The sequence below is a fragment of the Hyperoodon ampullatus genome (genome assembly GCF_949752795.1).
Source record: "Hyperoodon ampullatus genome assembly, chromosome: 11".
NCBI classification, from domain to species: domain Eukaryota; kingdom Metazoa; phylum Chordata; class Mammalia; order Artiodactyla; family Ziphiidae; genus Hyperoodon; species Hyperoodon ampullatus.
Window position 1 is genome coordinate 94,658,115 of NC_136924.1, and position 27,652 is coordinate 94,685,766.

The 27,652-nt window shown below is 35.6% G+C and overlaps 1 protein-coding gene across 1 annotated transcript in view; it reads right to left on the minus strand.

Moving 5' to 3' along the window:
• The window catches only part of KLRD1 (killer cell lectin like receptor D1), a gene marked incomplete at both ends in the record, with an annotated part of 65,297 nt that overhangs the window by 22,817 nt on the left and 14,828 nt on the right, over positions 1-27,652 (minus strand). Inside the window, one exon of the mRNA XM_079714984.1 lies at positions 9,496-9,642. Coding sequence (XP_079571110.1) covers positions 9,496-9,642 — 147 coding nt within the window. The remainder of the gene's footprint in view (positions 1-9,495; positions 9,643-27,652) is intronic.

Below are 27,652 nucleotides of genomic sequence, written 5' to 3' on the forward strand. Positions count from 1 at the left end.
AATCTTGAATGGATGAGGAGTTGCTTCATATGGAGGAGCAAAGGCAGTGGTTTCTTGAGATGAAATCTACTCCTGGTGAAGATGCGCTGAAGATTGTTGAGAGGACAACAAAGGATTTAGAATATTATAGAAACTTAGTTTATAAACCAGCTGCAGGTTTTGAGAAGACTGACTCCAATTTTGAAAGAAGTTCTACTGTGGGTAAAGTGCTATCAAATAGCATTGCATGCTGCAGAGAAATTATTTGTAAAAGGAAGAATCAATTGATGTGGCAAACTTCACTGCTGTCTTATTTTAAGAAACTGCCATGGCAACCCCAACCTTCAGCAACCACGACTCTGATCAGTCAGCAGCTGTCAACTTCGAGGCAAGACCCTCCAGCAGCTGAAAGATTATGACTCGCTGGAAGCTCAGATGAGGGTTAGCAATTTTTAGCAATAAAGTATTTTTTAATTAAGGTATATACATTGTCGCTTTAGACATAATGCTATTGCACACTCAATAGACTACAGTATAGTGTCAACATAACTTTCATATGCACTGGAAAACCAAAAAATTCATGTGAATCACTTTATTTTGATATTTGCTTTATTGAGGTGCAATATCTCTGAGGTATGCCTCTACTTTCTCCCAGGTCCTTTAAATGTAGTTAATTCTCTTTCTGTTCCCAGTAATTAACATGAGAAGAAAGTGAATGTTGGGTGTTGCTATTCCGCTATGGAAAACTATGAGAAATTGATGAAAATGTGGAGGCATCCAAGAAAAGTATCACATCCTTGCTCTTTACTTGGTCCTGCCTTTAAAATAATGTGCTAAATGTTTTGAAACTACCATTACTTAATCTGAGTGATTTTCACACTTCCTCTTCAACACTCTAGAGAGAACAGAATCATATTTTCTCTTGTATAAAAGTCATAAGATTTTTATGGATACAAAGTAGGAACAGCTTTCATGAAAAAGTGAAACTGATATCTGAATGGGTTAAAAATCAACGTTGTAAAAATAAATCGCTATTTTAAAGATATTCTATTATTAAATGATTAAGAGTTTACCCAACTATTACATTAACAAGCATCAACATTTGCTTTGAAAACCTTTCAAGCCAAAAGTGGTTTCTTGATTTAAGAAATGATTGCTGAATGCCTACTAACTGCCAAACACAAAAAGAAAACAAAAATCTTTGCAAGGTGGTATTTTAATTCTATCACAGGTGTCTAACAATAAGACCACTCATGTGTAGAAGAGTTTGTCAGACGGAGCAATATAAAACAAATAAGGAGGATTTGAAAAGCTGTGCAAGTATGAGGTATGATAAAATTTTGATTCAGACAGTGAAGCAAAGCCACACAGTGAAAGAGACAACTCAACAGACTTGAAAAAAAAGTGAATAAGCAAGTCGTGCAGCTTGGCATCCACAGTTGAGGTGCTAACATTCATCTGGCTCCTTTACTAAAATAGACCTCAGAGTGTTACTAGGAAATGTATAATCCAAGCCTGGAATTGCTTCCTTATTCTAAATCGAGCTCTCCCAGAAAGAATGGCCAAACTTCAGTCAAGAGTCCTGAATTATTTTGTTTTCCTTAGAGAATGTCAAGTTAATTTTTAGTTTGTTCCCAAAGCAGATGAATCCACTTTTAATCAGAAATATCCAACATCTCTACTCCAACTTTTTGACAGAAAATATAATCAACAATTTTCTGATGCTTTACTAGTAACAAAATGTCAGTTACAAGAAAAAAATAAAAAGAAATTATTGTGGGGGGGAATGTGGGCAACAATTAATATGTTTCTAAAATTTTGCCAATTTTTACTTTACATTAAGCTTAACAGACAGACAAATATCCTTACAAGGCACAAAAATTAGTAGCCAGAGGATGGCAAGGTTTTACTCTGGAGTACTGCCTACAAGAATAATAAAGGACTGATTAGGTCAGCCTAACCGAACCTGAAATACAAAGAAGGGAAAAGTTACTCACATGTTAACACCTACCTGCTTCCAGGGTTGGATATATTCACATACTTCCAGCAGAGATCTGTCATGCCCCTCTGGAAATGCCAGACTATTTGTCCTTTGCCCTGATTGAAGAGCTCAACAAGCACCTAGGATTCACTATTCTAGCACCAAAGAAAATTCCAGGAAATATAGAAGAGTGGCTGCACATGAATAAGAAGTGGGCCAGGGTCCCATAATTTCAGAGCTGGAATACAGTGCAAACATAGACAAGCATGAGCAAAAGTATGGGAAGAGTGGCCCTATGGGTGTGTATGAACACTAGATGCCATCTTGGAAATACAAAAGTGTTTCCAAATACATGTCTATACAGTTGTGTACAGCAGTCATCCATCTCGGTGAGCTGTGCTTGGGAAATTTGCAGTGAGATGCAAGCAATGTCTTTAGTGGCTGCCACTATTAAATTTATCTACATGCTGGCAGTGACAACAACGCAGTTAGTTCAGGTTACAACGACCAGCATAAGCGGAGTTACAGTGGCTCCTTTCTTATTAAAGACATAGGAGTGTTCAGTCAGGCACCAAGTAAAGCTCTGAAATAAACTTGTAGTGTCCCCTTGCTCTGTTTCCTTCCTGGAGGCATAACATGGTTTGAGAGGGACTAATCTGTCTCCTCGTGGACATGGTATTTGTTGGCTCTTCTGTTTCAATAGTTGAGATTTTAAGCAAATTTACTGTTTTGGATTTCTATATTTCAGTAGATCCTCCACTCCATGATTCTGTAGTCCCAAGATATAATTTCCATGATTACCCTATCATTGACCATCCCGTTCCACTGAATGCTAATCATTGTTCCCCCAAAATAAGATGCTTCCCACTTCCAAAGTGGATGCAAAAAATACTTGTTCCACTTCCAAAAGAGTAGTTTCTGTCCCATGTTGGGCACTAATGGTCCAGTGATGAAATAAGACAAACACCACAAATGGCACATGATACAACTCAAAGGAACTCAGGGATAGTAAGATGCATGTGGTGCCCCAGACTCTGGTTATACAGTACAGAGACTTTGCTAGGCTCAACTGAAGCCACTGTAGCTAGTGCTACAGGAAAGGGATCCTGGTTTCATGTAGATTCATGGGAAAAATGCTAATGTGGAATCAGAAGACAAGACCTCCAAACACAGTTAAATAACTAACCAGTATGTGATCCAAAAAAGGTCAATTTTCCAGGTTTTAGTTGCAGCCGCTCTAGAGTGAAAGGATTAGATAGATTTAAGTCAGCGATTTTCATAATTTTATCTTTTAGAGCAGAACTTTTATCTAAATAAAATTTTAAGTAGACATGTAAACAAATGAAATGCACAGACTCCAGAAGTATTATTACTGAGGCTAGGGGTACTTTCCCATTTAACTTCCTCCACACTTGCCTTTGAAGAGCTAAGGCTGATTTTTTTAAAAAAATAGAAACAGTTTATTTATATGATGAAACATCCATTCTAACATTCAAAATTTATGATTTTCAGTACTCACAATTTAGTAGATATGTTTAAGCTATCTTCTCATTTCCAGATTTTTTTTTTTCCTGAACCAAACCAATCTCGTGAAAAAGTCCTTTTTGGTTGAATTAAATCCTACAGAGAATCAGAATTCATAACACTATGGATATCAGGTTTGGAGTATGTTTTACTATCTTTGCATCTCCTGCACCTAACATTGAAGGGCAATAGCAGATGTTCAACTTCAGTTTTCACACTTATTGACACATGACTAAGTTGATATCTGATTAATGTATGTGGCAGGTTGTTACAATATGACCTTCCCCCAAAGAATATCATCTTCTTGTATTCATGCCCTTGTGTTGTCCCCTTCCACTTTGAATCTGAACTGACCTGTTACTTGCTTTAACCAATAGAATGTGGTAGATATGATGTTTCTCAAGTTCCCTAACCAAGTTAAGAGGCCTTGAGGCTCTCACTTGTGAAGAACAAAGCCACCATGTAAAGCAGTCTGGACTATCATGCTAGAGAGGTCACATGGTAAGAGGGGCCATGGAAGATGAATGACCATGAAGGGAAAAAAGTCTTTGAGAATAAAGACCAAAGACAGACAAGCCTCAGACCTGCAGCCATCCCAGCTGGGGGGCCAGACATATGACTGGTGACATCATGGATATGTCTGTCCAAATAGCAGCCCCATGGATGACCCAGCCAACATCATATGGAACAGACACCAGAGCTATCTTGGCTGAGCCCTGCCCAAACAACCCACAGAAACATGAGAAATAATAAAATCATTATTGCAGTAAGCCATTAAATTTTGAGACTATATGAGATAAGCATGTATGTTAAAAGGCTCTGGTCAAAGCAAAAAGCACTTATCTACTTCAAGTCTTTGCACTGTCTTGCTCCACTGTTTTCTCTAAGAGTTGAATATTGTTTCATTGCTTCATATACATCATTTTTACTCATGTTATCTAAAGCATTTTGAGAAATCTAACAAATTTTATCTAGTCAGGAAAGTTTAGTTTTATGTCAACTTTAATTAAAATTTTAATTTTAGTACATTCTTCAGTTCTGGTCAAATCAAAAATGAAAATATATTCAAAAAGTACCATTACTAACATATATTTAAACCTAATCAAATGTTAAATTTAAAGCAGGAGAAGTCATTATTTGGAATCACTAACAGATCTAATCCATTAATCACATATTTTCTTTAACTTCTCTTCTTATCTAAATGTCTTCTTGATTGTTAATCTCCATCTTTTTTAGTCCTGCCTTTATGATTTCCCTTATGCTGTGTGATATTTCATCCTAATATGACCACTGTTGCATGCATATTTTCTTTTTTTGTTTGCAGTTTTATTTCATTCTATTTTCCTTTATTTTATTTTTTACAGGTATAAATATTAAAGACATTTTAAAAATACAATCTAATAAATTTACTCTGAATTCTAATAGTAACTTCACACTTGTTTTAAATTATATTGAAACATTAACAATACATTAACAATAATGAAAAGCATATATTAAGATTGCAGTTATGTTTAAAATATTAGCAACTTTCCAACAGTAAAATTTGACATCTAATTTTCTGAAATGGGAAAAATGCAAGGTGCATTTCTATTATTTTAGATAGTAATTTTTAGGTTTTAATCCTCTTCCTCCATTGTTTTCAAATTTTACTGAAATTAAAAAGTAATTGAAAGGCACAAGATAATGAATCAGGAAGGCTTGCATGGTCAATATGTATATGTTTTTTATACAAGGAAAGAAATATCTTTTATGATAACATGTTAGTTCTCACTGGACCAACTATAGTTTGAGATAAATGATTTTCCTTCCCATTTGACCTGTTATGTTAGTTATAATTGATGACTCCAAGCTATTGCTGTTTTCATTTTTCTCCTTAAATACATTAAATGTGCATTAATATTTGATGTTACTGACATTTCTTCTAAATGGCTTTTAACTTTATTAAAACAAATGTATATTTATAAAACCATAATGTTCATTATAAAAGTATAGATAATGCTTAAAAATATTAAAAAACTGAAACAAACTAGAACCAAAGCCATTCTGATAGTCTCCTGAAATAACACCTCAAATGGAGAATCATACTATGTTTATTGTTGAGAATAGCTAGAGTTTGACAATATCCTATCAGTTTTCCATAACTTACAGAGTTGTAAAATAACTTGAAGACAGTGAAAGGCATATACATATTTTTAAAATAAATATATTATATTAACAAATGTGTTTATTTTTGTCACTTTAAGATGTCAAATGGATACGTATGACAGTAGAAAGTTGAGTGATGTGTGCTCGTGAGTTCCTCTGGTCTTTTTTTTTTTTTTTTTTGGGGGAACCAATTTTTTTGTTTGTTTTTTGTTTTTCCTTTTTTTTTTTTATTAGTTTCTGCTTTATAACAAAGTGAATCAGTCATACATATACATCTGTTCCCACATCCCCTCCCTCATGCATCTCCCTCCCTCCCACCCTCCCCATCCCACCCCTCCAGGCGGTCACAAAGCACCGAGCTGATCTCCCTGTGCTCTGCGGCTGCTTCCCACTATCTATCTACCTTACGTTTGGTAGTGTATATATGTCCATGCCTCTCTTTCCCTTTGTCACAGCTTACCCTTCCCCTTCCCCTCTGGTCTTATAAAATGCTTTGTATAATAGACATTTGCTAATTATCTACCTAGTAGTTTTCTCTGGGTAATAGAAATTAGTTACCCTGGCTAAAATTATAATTAATATGCATGGCTAAAACTCTATGAGGAACAGTGATGGGGAAATGTAACAGTGATGGGGAAAATTTTTAGTTTTCCAAAGATGAAGAACAGGTTTTTCCTAAATTAGCGATGTTCAAACATATTAAGTCTCTGAACCTCAATACACTCATAAATTATCTATCTCCTGTGGTGGTTACTTAAAGGAGTATTTCTAATCACTTCTGATATCAAAAGTTCATTGCCAATTTCTGTCTAAGGCATCACTATTAATGGTGATAAAAATTCACAGATGCTGGAAATCACGCACTTCTGTAGAGAAGATGTTTCCCATTAGTGCAGAAAAATACCAATATGGACTCTAATTGCTAAAAGAACTATTGGAATGAATGTTTCTGAGATTTTGTGTGCTTATTGTACCATGAAACAGGAAGGGGAAAATGCTCTATTATTTACATAATTTTTTTGCAAACTTTCCTTGAGAAGTATGTGTTGAGCCTAATTTTCTCAGTAATTTGCATTCATGCATGTATGTATTTATGTAACAAACTCCAACAAATACTTACTATGAGCCATGCCTCCTCTAAGTATTTTATAAATAATAATGTTTAATAACTGTACTGATCTCAGACATACCCTTCCAGTCCCCCAGTGGCTCTTTCATCTAATTTCAAAACTGCAGCCTATACTGCGTATACATCTTGGTCTCTCCCAGGTTTTTAATCATCTAAAAAAACCATTGAAGTTCATTATATGAATAAAACTGAGCATAAACAGTTATGGCAGTCCCAGGACCTAAAAAAAAAACAAACACACAAAATGACAAAATATGTTCAAATTAAGAAATTGCTATAACCTCCTCTGTGTGACAAATTGAATTTCTATTAATCTAGTTCCAAGAGTGCAGAAGAAGTGGATAAGGGAGGAAAATTCACGTGCATATTATTGAACTCTGACTCTAAAATAGTGTCTGTCTTGTCTTTATCTCTGTCAGGACTGCCAGAAAAAGTAGCATGAGAACAAAGGTTTTACCTGTCTTGTTTACTTCTGTATCTACAGCTCTTAGAACAACATCTTGTCTGATTTGTAAAATAATTACCTGTTTCATGAATGAATGTCTGAATATATAAATGGAATCAGGCAATAAGTAGATTTATAAAATATTGAATGTCTCTTAACAGCTAACTGAGGTCAGAATCAACACACCTGTCTCAGTAGCATGAAAACTGTGGCATCAGTGGGATAATCTAATGAGAACAAGGCACACAGAGAATCTAGAAAAATAGCAGCACAGAGCTAAATGAGATGACAATACAAACACAGACTGTTTCGCATTCAAAACCAGTTTCTAATTGATCCTCATCAGATGATTCTCCTCTGCCCTTTTTCAACCTGCTAAATACGCGATGTCAAAAGTCAGTGGCTTCAAGCATCTGATTCTGTTTCTTGTTAGATTTGTAAACTTGAGTAGGTTACAGAACCCCTTTAATATTCATTTCCATCATCTGACAAGGTAAAACGCAATTAAATAATTTATTAGAAATGACATGTCGATTCTGACATGGCCCTGCCCCCTTGGTCAGACCTCAATCATCAGCTCAATGTGCTCTATGTGTATAGAGGTGTACTGTGCAGTACAGGATATTTCCAACCGCAGATTTGCTGATTCTCGAAATAACACAACACCTACACTAGCCTCAATATGACCATACAATCTTTGGGATGAGGTGAGTGGATTTTGGGCAGAGGAAATAACATGTCTGTTAAAAAAAAAAAACAAAGACAAGAAGCTACTACAAAAAAATAATGGGAATTGAAGCAGTTCACCTGGTCAAGGAACAGAAGATAAAGCTTAAGGAGAAGGAACCAAACATGAGGTTTACAAGCCGGGAAGTGGTGATCATAGTCACTTTAACTGCATCGTTATCATTCAGACAAACATGACCACAGGAAATGGCACTAAATTCAGAATCATAACAGCACTTACCCACTATGAGAGGAGGAGGGAAGAGGAAAGAGCCAAACACAAAGAAAAATAACACAAGGGTCATAAAGCATCGATGAGACTGTAAATACTAGAGTTGTATTTTACATGATGTCTTTTTTTTAACCTGAATTTTCTTCTGATAGAGTGCTTAGAGGTGAATATTTTGTAGATGGAAATAATGAGTAAGTGAGGACACAAAAGACAACTGCTAAGCTGCGATGGGGAAAGGTGTTAAATAATACCATAAAAACATTATTGGGGGTCCTGCTTGTATACAATCTTGCAAAAGGAACTGTTTCTCCCTAAGTTCCTCCCTGAACCAGTGCCATGACAGAACAGTGGTTGGAACAGAAAGTCTTCAAGACAGCCAATTCACATGAGAGGAAAAGAAAGCAGGAATGTGGCAAAAATAGTTCCAGAACAAAAGGTGAATCAAACAGTCATGATTTTACTGAGTGTTTTAAAAGAAGCAAGCTATTCTTATCAATCAGTAGCAAGACTGTACTGTACTTAAATGTCAATTTTTGCAGGAACACGATCTGAAGTAAAAACTTATTTTACAAATAATAGAAGGTGTTTTTAAAAATAAGGCAATGCTATTCTAATGCAGGTGAACATGAGAGATTGCTAGTACGGTTAAGCAGGTGACACCAATAGAGCCAAGAGAGAGAGGGAGAGGGAGAGGGAGAGAGAGGAATAGAGAAATCAAGAAATCAAGCAGAATACATCAGAGATTATTCTTTTATAAAGTGTTTTCTCGCCATTTCTTTAAAGAGAACAGAAAATTAAATGGTGTGTAAGACACAAATACAGTCCCTAATTTTGTATCCAAAATCCTTGGGGAAAATATATTTTACGAGTCACAATTTTGTACTTTAAAATATAATACGGGCATATACATATGTAAATTAACAGTACCAATGGAATTTGGTGGTTCACCCTACAACCAAGCACATCAATATTTCCTCAGCAAAATGCATAAAACAAAAACCATAATTAGCTTCATTCAGGTTTTGGAACCAAACTTCTAAAAATATTTTGCTTTATAGATACTTTGGTTTTCAGCATTGTGGATAAGTGGATCACTGATTAGCGACGTGTATCTCCCATGTCAGTGTATGGATTAAATTATATTCAGTTCTTTCTTCAAAAACCTTTTTTCTAAAATCCCTTCCCTTCTTACTGAACCTTTCTACACATGGTTCCATATTGATAATTTATTGGAGTGATCCTACCCACATGTTACAGTAAAGAAGCTGACATATAGATTAGACAAGATAGGTTCAGTGAATCTCCTCACAAAATACTGTGTTAGCAAGTCATACTTCCAATCGGGTATGAGAAGTATCTCTCCCAAAATACTGTGCTTCTGTGTCCTTGGGAGACCTGGTTTCTTCCACCCTGTGTCCGTCACTATCCTTTTCGTCTTCCTCGACCTTCCCCTGCTCTGTTCCTGTCTCAGGTGCTGATTCCTGCAAAATATATTTCACAGTTTCCAGGACCAACCAGCTTCCAGTCAGGTTCAGTCAATGGGAGCAACTGGCTTGACATTTGGAAGGTGAGAAGTGGGGAGAAGGCTGGTGTTTTTGCTTTTCTCTACTTGCTTCAGGCTGCATCTCCTGCCGTGGCTACACAAGCCATGTGGGTTTAACTTCTGCCAACCAACAACTGCTGCCCCTTCCCAGCTCCCAGCACACACCATCCACTGTGGTCCCAGTTCTTACCAAGTGGTTTCAGGGAACCCACCTGCTCCCTCAGCTCCCCCAGCCCTAGGAATGGTCCCAGCTTTCTGTTTTTCTCATCTCTGGGCTGTCTTCTTTCTCCTGTTTGTCTTTTCAGCTCTACAACTGCTTTGTAAATATTTCCCTGTATTAAATTCCCTCCATTTAATGACCTGGCATGGGCTTTGTTTATCTGCCTGGACCCTCACCAGTGTTGCAAGGCATGTAACGTGTTCCCAGCGACACTTTCAGTACTCTGTCACCAGAGGCTATGATTCTAACATCTTTCTTCATCCTTTCCACATCCATTTCCATGCTTCTTTGCTGCACTCTGTGCCCCTGGAAGCTAAACTCTAAAAATTGCACCACTCAGCCTTCCTTGCTCTCTGACTTCTGGCTGGTTTCAGCCACTGGCAGGAGATCAGAAGGTGAGAGGGAAAGAAAGACAAATTATTTAATTCTCCAGCATCCTCCTTGATTAGTCATATCCTGGTAATGCCTAAAAAGTGTCCCTGTGGACTCTTGTCATCTTCTGACACTCAACAGCGGAGCATTTGATCATAATAATATAATATAATCATTAGCCTGCTGCCCTACACAGTGTTGCCTAGGATATAGATAGCTTAAAAAATCTATTTATTTTATTCATTAAGTAAAAAAAACTGAGTTCTGATAAAGTGCTCTGTGGCATTTTTCTAGGATATTGGGTGCTAAAAAATATTTGCCATATAATTACTAAATAAATAAACCATCTGCATTCTGATATGGCAAGTTGCATTTTTTTCAGAAAGAATACTGGATTTTCTTCTGTGGTTATTTTTAGTTTAAGTGTCAGGCATTTAGTCAACACACTCTAGGTATGTAAATGTGTTGCTAACATATTCACTCACTGTACATTCCTCTGAACAGAATTTTCCAACCACAATGTGACCAGCACTTGACAGGGCATTTAGCACCTAGACCACTACTGATGTCATTGTAATGCTTCTTGGAGGTTCTAAGAGGGTTTTAAGGAAATGAGAATGAAATTTCTGATGGAAAGTAAGATTCTACTGCAGAAGATATTGAAAGGAAAACCTGTGCAGGACCAATGTTACTGGCCAAGAAGCAGTAGGTTTAGCTTAAAGGTAGAGAAGCAAATCAAAATGGAGATTTACAAACTTGGACGTGGGGCTCACTGCCACTTTAACTGTCACATTAGTGCCATTATCCCTTGAACATGCATCATCATAGCTAACATAAGCTTCAGAACAAGACTGGATTTTTCTTTTGAAGAGGAAACAGGGAGGAACGAAAAGACATAACAAGGTGAAATAAGAGGCTGGAGAAACATTTGACGTAAGGAGAATAAGAAATAACATGAGGATGAAAAAAACCACAAATGCAAGTCATACATATGACTATGTAAATGGTATAGTCCTGTTCTAAATATGTATTCCTTGGAGATTTCTTCTCAATTGGGTATATTTTGTTAAAATATTTTGAAAAGAGAAGTAATGGGCAACTAAATGCATATATAAAAACCTGTCATACTATTTATGTAAAACAGAATCTTTCTTGAACTTCTTAAAAAAATAAAATGTAACAGGATGTAAAAAGCTTTTGGAAAACACATTCAGGCATTCATGTTACAGAAACAGAAAGCTAGACCATGTTAAAAATAATTCCTGAAACAATAAGTAAACAAAACAACCATGATTTGCAGAACTTATTGAAAGAAGCAATTCATTTTTAGCAATCAGTAGCAGAAACTCTACGCTTAGTGGCAGTTTTAGGAAGAATATGATTTAAAACTAAGGAATTATTTTGCAAATATTACTAAGAGTTTTAAAATTCATGGTCATCATGAAACAGTCTCTATGGATACACTAGAGAAGTAACAGTGTAAGAAAATAAAGAGGAATCAAGACAGCACTCGTTCAGGGATTGTTTTTAAATACATGCTGTATGGAACAAGAGAAAGTAAGAAAGATAGGGTCAGACACTTCTTTTGTGTAGTTTTGAGGAGGTCATACCAAATCTCAACAATACCAGCTACCTAAGGATGGTAGGGGGCGTGGAGATCCATCAGATATCTTCAATATTAGCCATTTTGAGTGGTTTTACAATAAAATGTGCACCATGGTTGGGCTGCAAATGGTCTGGAAAACTGAAAACCTGACACAGATTATTTTTATGGGGCCAAATTGGTATTGACAGAATTGGTTGATCAATCTAGAATAGTAACACTATTGCCTAGATAAGTGCTGACAGCAGTGAGGTACCACTGATAACTCCAAGAGGAGGTCAGATATCTGATATAGTTAATCTGCTGGGAGTGCTGGGGCCAATGTTCTATACATTTTGGTCTCCTCCCCCAGAAAAAGGTAGGATCAACTTGGTCTGCGTTCATAAGTCTGGCATGCAGAGGTTACCTCTGAATTAGAAACAGAGTCCTACATTTTGTGCCAGTCTACCGTGGCACTGTATTGTCATGTCCAGTATGATAATGGATCCAGGCAGCAATGGTAGACAATGTGGACAGCTACGTGAAAGAGCTGGAGAGTTAAATCAGTAGCTGTATATTCTTTCTACAGTTTATGGCCCAGAGAAGGTGAGTCTTACCTACCTACTAGAGTAGTTTCCAAATCTAAGCCACACAGGTAGGGCACTGGCAACAACCCATCCATGAGTCAATAAAAAAACATGAGATTCATCCAGAGAAATACTGGCCAGAGCTACAAGAATGGCTTTGAGTTCTGTCAACTGAGTGTAATGACCATATCAGCTTTTGGTTCTGCATAGCTGGCACTGTGCCAAAACAGGCACATCAGTATCAGATTGCAAATAGCCAAGGCATCGGTGAACCGGACCTAAGTATTCGGGGGACCTCTGTGACTCAAGTACCTACCAAGCCCATCACTCTTCTTTAGGTGATTGAGTTGGGGTAAAGTTTCTACAAAAGAATAGGTGCCACTTTTACAGGGAAAGCTGACACTGCTGGAGCCAGGCTATCTGTGTTCTTGAACAGAGCATTTCCATTTGACAAGGAAGTCTTGTGGTGTCCTTCTTAGATTATTGTTATTGAGTCCAGGTTGTATCACCCCAAAATAGGACTGTCAGGCCAAGGAGTCACAAGGTTCCATGAGTCAAGTGTTTAGTTTTTACAAGAAAATTTGATTTAGAGCAATTAACAGCTGTTTTTCAGAAAGAATGTAAAAGGTAGCTATGTTAGGGAGAAAACAAATTTAAATCCCCAAGGAAAGGTAGAGGCTTCCTCCCTTTGCTAAAAGGCTCCTTTACAGCAAAAGCATCAGTTGTAGAAAGTTGTATTTCCAAGGGATTACTAAGGTTATGAAGCTACAAAGGCAGACAACTACTTGCTGTTCTTCCAACAACCTCTCAAAGTATGCTGAATGCAGGTTAACCCATCACTGGACCTGCCAGAGAGGCAAGAGACCATTGTCTCCGGGTGCATGAGGAGAGGAGATTCCTGCTCTGTGTGCACACAGAAGGCAGAACACCACCTCAAGTGAGATCCAGAGACAGGCACGACCCACAGCTATCATCTCAGACCACAGAGACTGGCACAGACCACTACCACTGCCGCCACTGCCACAGAGAATCCTGTGTGCAAGCACAGGTCACTACCCACACACTCCCGGGAGCCTATGCAGCACACTAGGGTCCAGTGATCCAGGGCCAACTTCCCTGGGAGAACACATGGCACACCTCAGGCTGTTGCAACATCACTCTGGCCTCTGCCACTGCACGCATGCTCCGCATTCCAATTGTGACTACCGTACCCCTCCTTCTCCTGGGCCTGAGTGAGCTAAAGGGTCCTAATCAGCCTCTGCTTTAACCCCCTCCTATCTGGGTGAAGAACAGATGCTTGAGGGTGACTTACACACAGAGGCAGGGCCCAAACCAAAGCTGAACCCCATGAGCTGTGTAAACAAACAAGAGAAAGGGAAATTTCTCCATGCAGCCTCAGGAGCAGCGGACAAAATCCCCGCAATCAGCTTGGTAAACCTTGCATCTGTGGAATACCTGAGTAGACAACGAGTGTTCCCAAAATTTAGGTGGTGGGCACTGGGGGCACTGTGGACTTGGGGTTTGCTTTCTGCATTTGATTTGTTTTTGGTTTTATGTTTGTCTTAGTTTACTTTTCAGTGATTGTTTTCATTTGTGGGTTTGTTTATTGGTTTGGTTGCTCTCTTCCTTTTTTTTCCCCTCTTTTTGTGAGTGTGTGTTTCTTTGTGTGATTTTGTCTGCTTAATTTTGCTTTTACCATCTGTTTTGGGGTTCTGTCTGGTCCTTTTTTTTTTTTTCCTTTTCTTCTGAGCCATGATTTAGGCAGGGTCTTGGTGCTCCAGACGGGTGGCAGGCCTGAGCCTCCGAGGTAGGAGAGCTGAGTCCAGGACAATGGACCACCAGAGACCTCTTAGCCCCATGTAATATTAAATGGTGAGAGCTCTCCAGAGATCTCCAACTCAACACTAAGACCCAGCTCCACCTAATGGCCAGCAACCTCCACTGCTAGACACCCCATGCCAGACAACTAGCAAGACAGGAACACAACCTCACCCATTAGGAGAGAGGCTGCCTAAAGTCATACTAAGTTCACAGACACCCTAAAACACACCACCAGATGTGGCCTGCCCACAAGAGGGACAAGATCCAGCCCCACACACCAGAACACAGGCACTAGTCCCCTCCACCAAGAAGCCTACACAAGCCACTGAACCAACCTCACCCACTGGGGGCAAACACCAAAAACAACAGGAACTACAAACCTGCAGACTGCAAAAAGGAGACCCAAAACACAGTAAGTTATACAAAATGAGAAGACAGAGGAATACACAGCAGATAAAGGAGCAAGGTAAAAACCCACCAGACTAAACAAATGAAGAGGAAATAGGCAGTCTACCTGAAAAAGAATTCAGAGTAATGATAGTAAAGATGATCCAAAATCTTGGAAACAGAATGGAGAAAATACAAGAAATGTTTAACAAGGACCTAAAAGAACTATAGAGCAAACAAACAATGATGAACAACACAATAAATGAAATTAAAAATTCTTTAGAAGGAATCAGTATCAGAATAACTGAGGCAGAAGAGCAGATAAGTGACCTGGAAGATAAAATATTGGAAAAAACTACTGCAAAGAAGAATAAAGAAAAAAGAATGAAAAGATTGAGGACAGTCTCAGAGACCTCTGAGAAAATATTAAATGCACCAACATTCGAATTATAGGGGTCCCAGAAGAAGAAGAGAGAAACAGTCTGAGAAAATATTTGAAGAGATTATAGTTGAAAACTTCCCTAACATGGGAAAGGAAACAGTCAGTCAAGTCCATGTAGCACAGAGAGTCCCATACAAGGAGAAACATGCCAAGACACATATTAATCAAACTATAAAAAATTAAATACAAAGAAAAAATATTAAAAGCAGCAAGGGAATAGCAATAAATGACATACGAGGGAATCCCCATAAGGTTAACAGCTGATCTTTCAGCAGAAACTCTGCAAGCCAGAAGGGAGTGGCAGGACATATTTAAAGTGATGAAAGGGAGAAGCCAACAACCAAGATTACTCTACCCAGCAAGGGTCTCATTCAGATTCGACGGAGAAATTAAAACCTTTACAGACAAGCAAAAGTTAAGAGAATTCAGCATCACCCAACCAGCTTTACAACAAATGCTGAAGGAAATTCTCTAGGCAGGAAACACAAGAGAAGAAAAGGACCTAAAAATACAAACACAAAACAATCAAGAAAATGGTAACAGGAACATACATATCGATAATTACCTTAGATGAAAATGGATTAAATGCTCAAAACAAAACACACAGACTGGCTGAATGGATATGAAAACTAGACCCTTATATATTCTGTCTACAAGAGATCCACTTCAGACCTAGGGACACATACAGACTGAAAGTGAGGGGATGGAAAAAATATTGCATGCAAATGGAAATCAAAAGAAAGCTGGAGTAGCAATACTCATATCAGACAAAATAGACTTTAAAATAAAGACTATTACAAGAGACAAAGAAGGACATTATGTAATGATCAAAGGATCAATCCAAGAAGAAGATATAACAATTGTAAATATTTATGCACCAAACATAGGAGCACCTCAATACATAAGGCAAATGCTAACAGCCATAAAAGGGGAAATCGACAGTAACACAGTCATAGTAGGGGACTTTAACACTCCACTTTCACTAATGGACAGATCATCCAAAATGAAAATAAATAAGGAAACACAGGCTTTCAATGACACATTAGACCAGATGGACTTAATTGATATTTTTAGGACATTCTATCCAAATACGACAGAATACAGTTTCTTCTCAAGTGCACATGAAACATTCTCCAGGATAGATCATATCCTAGGTCACAAATGAAGCCTTGGTAAATTTAAGAAAACTGAAATCATATCAAGTATCTTTTCCGACCACAAGGCTATGAGACTAGATATCAATTACAGGAAAAAAAATCTATAAAAAATACAAAGACATGGAGGCTAAACAATATGCTACTACATAACCAAGAGATCACTGAATAAATCAAAAAGGAAATCAAAAAATACCTAGAAACAAATGACAATGAAAACACAATGACCCAAAACCTATGGGATGCAGCAAGAGCAGTTCTAAGAGGGAAGTTTATACCAATACAATGCTACCTCAAGAAACAAGAAACATCTCAAATAAACAGCCTAACCTTACACCTAAAGCAATTAGAGAAAGAAGAACAAAAGAAATCCCAAAGTTAGTGGAAGGAAAGAAATCATAAAGACCAGATCAGAAATAAATGAAAAAGAAAGAAGGAAACAATAGCAAAGATCAATAAACCTAAAAGCTTATTCTTTGAGAAGATAAACAAAATTGATAAACCATTAGCCAGACTCATCAAGAAAAGAAGGCAGAAGACTTAAATCATCAGAATTAGAAAGGAAAAAGGAGAAGTAACAACTGACAATACAGAAATACAAAGGATCATGAGAGATTACTACAAGCAACTATATGCCAATAAAATGGACCACCTGGAAGAAATGGACTAATTCTTAGAAAAGCAAAACCTTCCGAGACTGAACCAGGAAGAAACAGAAAATATAAAGAGACTAATCACAAGCACTGAAATTGAACCTGTGATTAAAAATCTTCCAACAAACAAAAGCCCAAGACCAGATGGCTTCACAGGCGAATTGTAACAAACATTTGGAGAAGAGCTAACACCTATCCTTCTCAAAGTTCTAAAATATAGCAGAGGTAGGAACACTCCCAAACTCATTCTACGAGGCCACCATTACCCTGATACAAACACCAGACAAAGATGTCACATAAAAGGAAAACTACAGGCCAATACCAATGATGAAAATAGATGCAAAAAACCTCAACAAAATACTAGCAAAAAGAATCCAACAGCACGTTAAAAGGATCATACACCATGATCAAGTGGGATTTATCCCAGGAATGCAAGGATTCTCCAATATATGCAAATCAATCAGTGTGATACACCATATTAATAAATTGAAGAATAAAAACCATATGATCATCTCAATAGATGCAGAAAAGCTTTCAACAAAATTCAATACCCATTTATGATAAAAACTCTCCAGAAAGTGGGCATAGAGGGAACCTACTTCAACATAATAAAGGCCATATATGACAAACCCACAGCCAACATCGTTCTCAATGGTGAAAAACTGAAACCTCTAAGATCAGGGACAGGACAAGGGTGCCCACTCTAGCCACTATTATTCAACATAATTTTGGAAGTTTTAGCCAGAGTAATCAGAGAAGAAAAAGAGATAAAAGAATCCAAATCAGAAAAGAAGAAGTAAAACTGTCACTGTTTGCAGATTACATGATACTACACACAGAGAATCCCAAAGATGCTACCAGAAAACACTAGAGCTAATCAGTGAATTTGGTAAAGTAGCAGGATACAAAATTAATGCACAGAAATCTCTTGCATTCTTATTCACTAGCAATGAAAAATCTGAAAGAGAAGTTAAGGAAGCACTCCCATTTATTATTGCAACAAAAATAATAAAATACCTAGGAATAAACATACCTAAGGAGAAAAAAAGACCTCTGTGCAGAAAACTATAAGACACTGATGAAAGAAATCAAAGAGTATACAAACAGATGGGGAGATATACCATGTTCTTGGAGTGGAAGAATCAACATTATGAAAATGACTATACCACCCAAAGCAATCACAGATTGAATGCAATTCTTATCAAACTACCAATGGCATTTTTCACAGAACTAGAAAAAAAATTTTATGATTTGTATGGAAACACAATAGACCCTGAATAGCCAAAGCAATCTTGAGAAAGAAAAACGGAGCTGGAGGAATCAGGCTCCCTGACTTCAAACTATACTACAAAACTACAGTAATCAAGACAGTATGCTACTGGCACAAAAACAAAAATATAGATCAATGGTACAGGATAGAAAGCCCAGAGGTAAACCCATGCACATATGGTCACCTAATTTACAACAAAGGAGGTAAGAACATAGAATGGAGAAAAGATAGCTTCTTCAATAAGTGGAGCTGGGAAATCTGGACAGCTACATGTAAAAGAATGAAATTAGAATATTCCCTAACCCCATACACAAAAATAAACTCAAAATGGATTAAAGACCTAAATGTAAGGCCAGACACTATAAAACTCTTAGAGGAAAACATAGGCAGAATACTCTATGACATAAATCACAGCAATATCCTTTTTGACCCACCTCCTAGAGTAATGGAAATAAAACCAAAAATAAACAAATGGGACCTAATGAAACTTAGAGGCTTTGCACAGCAAAGGAAATGATAAATAATACAAAAAGACAACCCTCAGAATGAGAGAAAACACTTGCATACAAAGCAACCTACAAAGGATTAATCTCTAAAATATACAACCAACACATGCAGCTCAATATCAAAAAACAAACAACCCAATCCAAAAATGGACAGAAGACCTAAATAGACATTTCTCCAAAGAAGATATACAGAGTGCCAGCAAACACATGAATGAATGCTCAACATCACTAATCATTAGAGAAATGCAAATCAAAACCACAATGAGGTATCAACACACACCGGTCAGAATGGCCATCATCAAAAAATCTACAAACGAAAAATGCTGGAGAGTGTGTGGAAAAAGGGACCCTCTTGCACTGTTAGTGTGAATGTAAATTGATACAGCCACTGTGGATAACAGTATGGAGGTTCCTTAAAAAACCAAAAGTACAACTACCATATGACCCAGCAATCCCACTACTGTGCATATACCCTGAGAAAACCATAATTCAAAAAGAGTCATGTACCACAATGTTCATTGCAGCTCTATTTACAATAGCCAGGACATGGAAGCAACCTAAGTGTCCATCAGCAGATGAATGGATAAAGGAGATGTGGCACATATACACAGTGGAATATTACTCAGCCATAAAAAGAAATGAAATTGAGTTATTTGTACTGAGGTGGTTGGACCTAGAGTCTGTCATACAGAGTGAAGTAAGTCAGAAAGAGAAAAACAAATACCATATGCTAACACATATATATGGAATTTTAAAAAAGGTTCTGCTGAACCTAGGGAGAGGACAGGAATAATGACACAGAAGTAGAGAATGCACTTGAGAACACGGAAGGGTGTTAGGGTAAGCTGGGATAAAGTGAGAGAGTAGCATTGACATGTATACACTACCAAATGTAAAAGAGATAGCTAGTGGGAAGCAGCTGCGTAGCACAAGGAGATCAGCTCAGTGCTTTGTGACCACCTAGAGGGGTGGGATAGGGAGGGTGGGAGGGAGACACAAGAGGGAGGGGTATGGGGATGTATGTATACATATAGCTTATTCACTTTATTATACAGCAGAAACTAACACAACATTGTTAAGCAATTATTCTCCAATAAAGATGTAAAAAATAAAAAAGTAAAAGTGACTACATTAACTAGGAAGTCAAATAATGACATCTGTTTATTTTTTTTTCTTTTCCCCTTCCGCCCTCCATTCCTTAACTCAATGAACATATTTTAGAGTTCTCAATGTGCCATACAAGTTTGAGAATCAGTAGTGGAAATCCAGAAAAATGTATCTCAGTCTCAAGGGGTCCATTAATTTGAGACAGAAAATCAGAAGAAAATCCTTCTTTGGAACATTAAATATCTTAAAAATATTTATGAGGATAACATTTATCCTTTCTATTGACTTTCTTCATTCCACTGAATTTCTTTTTGAATGTCATTAAGGCACTAATCTCTTAACTTTTATTTTCTCCTTATTCATCACCACTGACATGGCTTAGTCACATAAACTTAGACCTTATAGTGAGTCTCATGTATGATTGCATTGTCACTAGCTGCTCATTTTCCAGTGTGTATACTTAATTAACTTGCACTCAGCTGAATTAAATTCCATCTTCTCTCTTTCTGAATTCAGGTTTCATATATCTGATGTAGGGATTCAAAGTGCCTGGTGCTAATTTGCATCAGGATCTCAAATCTCACTATGATTCTTAATGGCCTTTAACAAATTTATTTTACTTATTCTTTGTATTTTTTAAAGTATAATTGATTTACTATGTTATATTAGTTTTAGGTGTACAGCATAGTGATTCAGTGTTTTTACCGATTATACTCCTTTGAAAGTTATTATAAGATAATGGCTATACAATATATTCTTATACTATACAATGTATCCTTTTTGCTTATCTATTTTATACAGAGTAGTTTGTGTCTCTTAATCCCATACACCTAATTTGCCCTTCTTCCTTGCCTCTTCCCTTTGGTAACCACTAGTTTGTTTTTTATATCTGTGAGTCTATTTCTGTATTGCATATATGTTCATTTGTATTATTTTTTAGATTACACATATAAGTAATACAATACCGTATATTACTCTGACTTACTTCTCTAAGCATATTCTCTATGTCCATCCACATTGCTGCAAATGACAGAATTTCATTCTTTTATACAACTCAATATCAAAAAAAAAAAAAAACCCAGTCAAAAAATAAGCAGAAGACCTAAATAGACACTTCTCCAAAGAAGACATACAGATGTCTAACAGGCTGATGAAAAGATGCTCAACATCACTAATTATTAGAGAAATGAAAATTAAAACAACAATGAGATAACACCTCACATCTGTCAGAATGGCCATCATCAACAAGTCTACAAATAACAAATGTTGGATATGATGTGGAGAAAAGAGGACCCTTGTACACTGTCAGTAGGAAAGTAAATTGGTGCAACCACTGTGGAAAACAATATAGAGGTTCCTCAAAAAACTAAAAATAGAACTACTATATGATGCAGCAATTCCACTCCTGGGTATATATGTAGAAAAAAACAAAAACACTAATTTGGAAAGATACATGCACCCCAATGTTCATAGCAGCACTATTTACAAGAGCGAAGACATGGAAGCAACCTACGTGTCCATCAACAGATGAGTGGATAAAGAAACGTATATATATATCAAACTCTAGATCAAGAATTATAATTATGTCTAGTATGTGGGAAAATATTCATGCTCCTAACTGGTTTCTCAGTAGCTACAATTTTTTTGGTTGTTTTTTATTTTTTTTGGCTGCATGTTGTGGCATGTGGAATCTTAGTTATGAGGGATCGAACCTGTGCCCTCTTCATTGGGAGCGCAGAGTCATAACCACTGGACCACCAGGGAAGTCATTCAGTCTGCTACATTTAATGCAAACATGTTTTAAAAACTAATTGTTATGTCAGTGATAGCTCTGACATTTTTGGTAAAGCCATGATTGACATTACATTGAAGTTTTAAAAATATTATTATATCAAAATATATTATTTTCTATTAAAAAAACACTCTTCTCTGCTTTGTGTCACATGTATCTGATCTATTTATTGTCTGCTATTGATATGTGAGTTAACTAACTCACTAAAACTCTTGCTGGTTGTAAGGAAAATTGATATTTTAATATATAATGGCTTTTAGAAGTGAGTTGAGATAGTGAATTTGTAGAGAATCTTTATTTTTTCAAAGTATGTTTATTTTCTAAATCTGACAACCCTCACTACATTCTTAGGATAAAGGTAAACTTAAACAAAATCAGCTTCCCCTAAATTACTAAAAGGAAAATTTCCTTCTTGAAATAGCACTTCTGAAGCCAGGCTTCTTGTGGATTTCCAGGCAATATTAACACCACTCTTTGGTTAAAAAGATCACCAAGCCAAGATTTTATTTTTTGTGTTTTTTCCAGCTTATTGGATATAACTGATATATAATATTGTGTAAGCTTAAGGTGTACAACATAAACACTTGATATATGTATATATTGAAAAATGATTAACATAATAAATTTTAACATCAATTATCTTACATAGTTACCATTTTCCCCTTGTGATTAGAACTTTTAAGATCTACTCTCTTAGTAACTTTCAAATATACAATACAGTACTGTTAACTATAGTTATTATACTGTACATTACCTCTCCATAATTTATCTTATAACTGGAAGTTTGTACCCTTTGACCTCCTTTATGTACTTCCCCCATTCACCTCACCCAGCCTCTGGCAACCACAAATCTTGTCTCTATTTCTATGAGGTTTGTTTTGTTTTAGATTCACATATAAGGGAGATCATACAGCGTTTGTCTTACTCTGTCTGATTTATTTAACTTAGCATAACACCCTCAAATTTCATCCATTTTACCACAATTGACAGGATTTCCTTCTTTTATGGCTGAATAGTATTCCATTGTGTGTGTGTGTATATATATACGTATGTGATATCTATATCACATTTTCTTTATCTGTTTATTTGTCAATGGACATTTAGGTTGTTTCATGTCTTGGCTGTTATAAATAGTGCTGCAAAGAACATGGAGGTGCAGATATCTCTTTAGGACAGTAATTTTGGTAGTTTAATTTTTGATTTTTAGGAACTCTATACTGTTTTCCATAGTGGTTATGCCAACTTACATTTCCAACAACAGTACACAAGCACTCCTTTTCTCCACATTCTTTCCATTTGTTATCTTTTGTCTTTTTGATTATAGACATTTTAACAGGTGTGAGGTGATATCTCATTGCGATTTTGATTTACATTTCCCGAATAATTAGTGGTATTGAGCACATTTTCATGTACCTGTTGACCATTTGAATATATTCTTTGAGAAGATATCTATTCAGGTCCTTTGGCATTATTTAATTGAATTATTTGTGGGGTTTGGAGTGGTTTTTTTGTTTGTTTTGTTTTGCTATTGAGTTGTATGAATTCCTTATCTATTTTAATAGCAACCCCTTGTTAGATGTGTTTGTAAATATTTTCTCTCCATTCAGTAGTTTGGCTTTTCATTTTGTTGATCATTTCTTTTGGTGTGCAGAAGCTTTTGGCTTGTTGCAATCCCACTTTGCTTTTGTTGCTTGTGCTTTTGTTGTTATGTCCAAAAAACTTTGCTGAGACACATGTAAAGAAGACTTTTCCCTATGTTTACTTCCAGGAGTTTTGATTTCAGGTCTTATATTTAAGTTTTTAATTCATTTTGAGTTAATATTTGTGAGTAGTTAAGATAAAGGTCTACCTTCATCTTTTTGCATGTGAATATCCAATTTTCCAAGCACTGTTTATTGAAGAGACTGTCATTTCTCCATTGAGTGTTCTTGTCTCCCTTGTCAAATATTAATTGGCCATATATGCAAGGTTGTATCTCTGGGCTGTCCATTCTGTTCCATTGGTCTATATGTCTGCTTTTATGCCAGTACCATGCTGTTTTGATTACTATAGCTTTCTGATATAGTTTCAAATCAGGAAGTATGGCTTTGGGTAGCATGGACATTTTAACAATATTAATTCTTCCAATCCATGAACATGAGATATCTTTCCATTTATTTGCATCTTTTTCAGTTTCTTTCATTAATGTCTTATAGTTTTCAGAATGGAGAGCTTTCACCTTGATTAAATTTATTTCTAAGTATTTTATTGTTTTTGATGCTATTGTAAATAGGATTGTTGTCTTTATTTTTCAGATCATTTGTTGTTAGTGTATAGAAATGCTACTGAGTTTTATGTTAATTTTGTATACTGCAACTTTACTAAATTCATTAATTAGATCTAACACGTTTTTGATTGAGTCTTTAGCATTTTCTTTATGTAAAATCATGTCATCTGCAAATAGAGAAAATTTTACTTCTGCTTTCCAATTCTGATGCCTTTTATGTCTTTTTCTTGCCTGATTGCTCTAGCTAGGACTTTCAGTACTATGTTGAACAGGAGTAGTAAGAGTGGGCACCCTTGTTTTGTTCCTCAGGTTAGAAGAAAAGTTTTCAACGTTTCACCACTGAGTATGATGTGGGCTTGTCATATAAAGCCTTGATTATACTGAGGTATGTTCCTTCTATACATAAATTGTTAAGAGTTTTTGTCATGAATGGATGCTGAATTTTGTCAAATGCCTTTTCTGCATCTATTGAGATTATCATAAGATTTTTTTTTCATTCTCTTAATGGGATTTGTCACATCTACTGTGGTCAGAATGTAGCCATTCCTTTTACCCTTCAAATGCGGTCCTTCTTGGTCTCTGTAGGGGAGCTTCACCCTCACTCTCATGTTCTAGGCTTTTCACAACAGTGTCTTGTCTATGGATAGTTGCTAGATGTCTTCTTTGAGGGTGACTGGAATCAGAAATGACCTATGTTTCCATCTTGGTGACATCACTCCTCCAAGGTTTTATTTTAAATGTGTTCAAAATTACTAACATTTCTTGGTCACCTAGCAAAAGAAAATGTAAATATTCTCTAGGACAACACTTTCGTTCCAGGTTTAATAAGCTCCCATAAATAAATTAGTGAGAAAGATGAAAATCTGAGTCAGAAACAAACAAACTAAAAAACTAAGTAAACAAGAAACCTTAGGAAGAACCAGCAGGAATAAAAACGACAGCAGAAGATATTCACAAAATTATTACTGCAATAATCAGATACACATAAATTAGCTACATTTACTGTGTTGAAAGTAATATAAGACAAATTGGGCAATGTGTTTAGAGAACAAAAAACTTTTAAAATGATCAAGCAGATTTGAAAAAGCACTAAATAGAATTACTAATAAAATAAAATAAAATAAATATTGGATAGGTTTACCATCTACTTTGACACAGATGGAGAGAAAATTAATGAATTGGAAGATATTTCTGAAGCATTGTTTAAAATATAGCACACAGAGACAAAAAGATAGAAATTATGAAAAATAAATTAAACATAAAGCAACTTAAATAAATGTATTTAGAAAGCAGCATTTCAGAAAGAGTGAAGAGGAAAAGTGTCTTCTGTAAAATTAACAGCAAAGGCTTTTCCAAAGCAGTGATAATGAGACAACAACCTACAGATTTATGAAGTCTAATTAACATTAACAGGATAAAAGAGAGAAAAAAGTTCACAAAAATCACATTATAATAAAAAACTGAAGAAGACCAAGAACAATGATATACTTCCAAAAGCACCACTAGGAAAAAGTCTTTGAATGTGTTTTGTTTATTGCCCCTTCTGTATATACATATTATTTATCCTTTCTACATTTTGAAGTTATATTAAAAAGTTATATTAAAATTATGATTACTGTTGAATTGAAACTTTCATTATCAAGAAACCCACCTTAAATACTACATTTTGCATTAAAGTGTATTTTGTCAGATATCAAGGGCTATAACTGCTTTAATTTGATTAGTGTTTGCATTATATATATTTTTATCTTTTATTTTCAACCATTGTGCACCCTTATCTACTAGATATGATTTTTGTAAATAACACAAAAAGTTTTTAAAAAATTTAAATCCTATGATAATTTTTATCTTTTTACCAGAGCATTTATAGCACCCACATCTACTGTTGATACATTTTATTTTTTATCAATATCATAATTTTGTGCTTTCTGTTTGTCCTGTCTATTCTAGGCTTTTCCCCCCTCTCCTTTCTAGCTTCTTTGGGTTTATTAATTTTTCTAAGTTTATGTTTTCCTCTATAATTTTTGAAGATATACTTTCTTTCCATCTTTTTAGCATTTACCTGAATTTAAAGCACATGTACTTAAATTATTAATGTCTGTAAATGATCATTGTCTTTACCCTCTTCCAAAACAATGCAAGACCCAAGAACACTTATGGTCTCCCAGTCAAATTATATTCTTTTGCTATGAAGTTTATTTCTATTGATCAAAGGTGAGGGCAGAGGCCCCTGTGGTCATTGTGGTATGTATATCTGAGAGCACACATTAGGCTGAGGATAAAATTTATGTACACACTTTAATGTACATAAATTTCATCCTTTCAATGATAAAAAAATATATGTTCATTAAAAACAGCAACACAAAAATGGAAAACTACATACATAAAATAAAAATTTACCAAGTTAGTCACTTAAATATTATTATATTGCAATCTTAAATTACCAGGTTAGACACATATTATTATACTGTAAGCACACAGATAACAACAGATATTTTCCTACCAAATATAATATAAAATCATATTTTGCAATAATTTGAATATTATCCCACTTAATATATCACAGAACATTATTCACATCAATACTTGCAGAACTGTCTCATTTATACTTAATAACTGTGAAAGTTTTTTTGTAGACATACATTATAAATTATCTCATTATTTAATTTATTGATAGTTAAATTGTTCCTTTTACTTTTTTAAACAAAACAGCCATTGGTCACTTGGAAAAGTAAGAAAAGTTATGAATAATTATTTCAACAGATGTATTGCGGGAACAGAGTTGTATGTCATTTTCATTTTCTCTAGGATACCTTCTAATAATGGGCATGAATATTTATAACCACAAAAAAGATATTTCTAAAAATCAGTATTTGTTACATTTTATTTAAATACAATACATCGTTTATTTACATAACAGTGTTTTAGTCTTCATTGTTCATTCACTGTTTCTGAAAAATAACAAGGCAGAGAAGAAATCGTTATGGAGAATGTAATTTTAAACTTTATCTTTGGAAATAAAAAAGCGCTTCATTACACATGGAAGAATAACAAATTTAATCTATAGGGGCTGAATTACATCGCCTTTTATTTTCTTAAGTGTAAAAAATACTTTACATATTAAATTTAGAGTAAACATCCTGTCTGATGTTGCAGTATGAAGAGATCTGTTTCCTTGATCCTGTTTCATTCTAACCCTCTGCTCATCAGCTGATCCATGCAGCCTAAGTTCAGCTATGGGACCAGAGACACCAGCACTATCCACACCCTGTACTGATCATCAACCTTTGCCAGAGGAATTGCGTGAAATAAATAGAGGTACTGCTGCTGTTACTAAGAAATCCCTTTATTTAATGAGAAAATAATATAAATAACAAAGTCCATAGCTAGGTACTTTTAGAGGAAGAGTTAAAAATCTTTTGCCTTTATTTGAATTTAAAATTTTCCAGTTTAAGGGGATTTAAATTTGAATCATTGTTTGTTAAGTGAACATTTACAATGGAGTTAGATTTAATACTACTTGGAAAAATGTTATTGACTTTGTGGCTGTGAATTCTGCTTCATTTGCACTGAAGAAGTACATACAATATGTTGCTAAGAAAATTTATCTACCTAGCAAGAATTAGATGATGTTTTTTCTCATGCTTCTTTCATTAAGATTAAATTCAACTATAAGAAGGAACAATTGTAGACATTTACATTATAGGTATTTAAATTAATTTTTAAATTTCTACTCTTTCTTCTGCAACCAGTTTTACTCCTGATGATATTGTCCATTCTATTCTTACA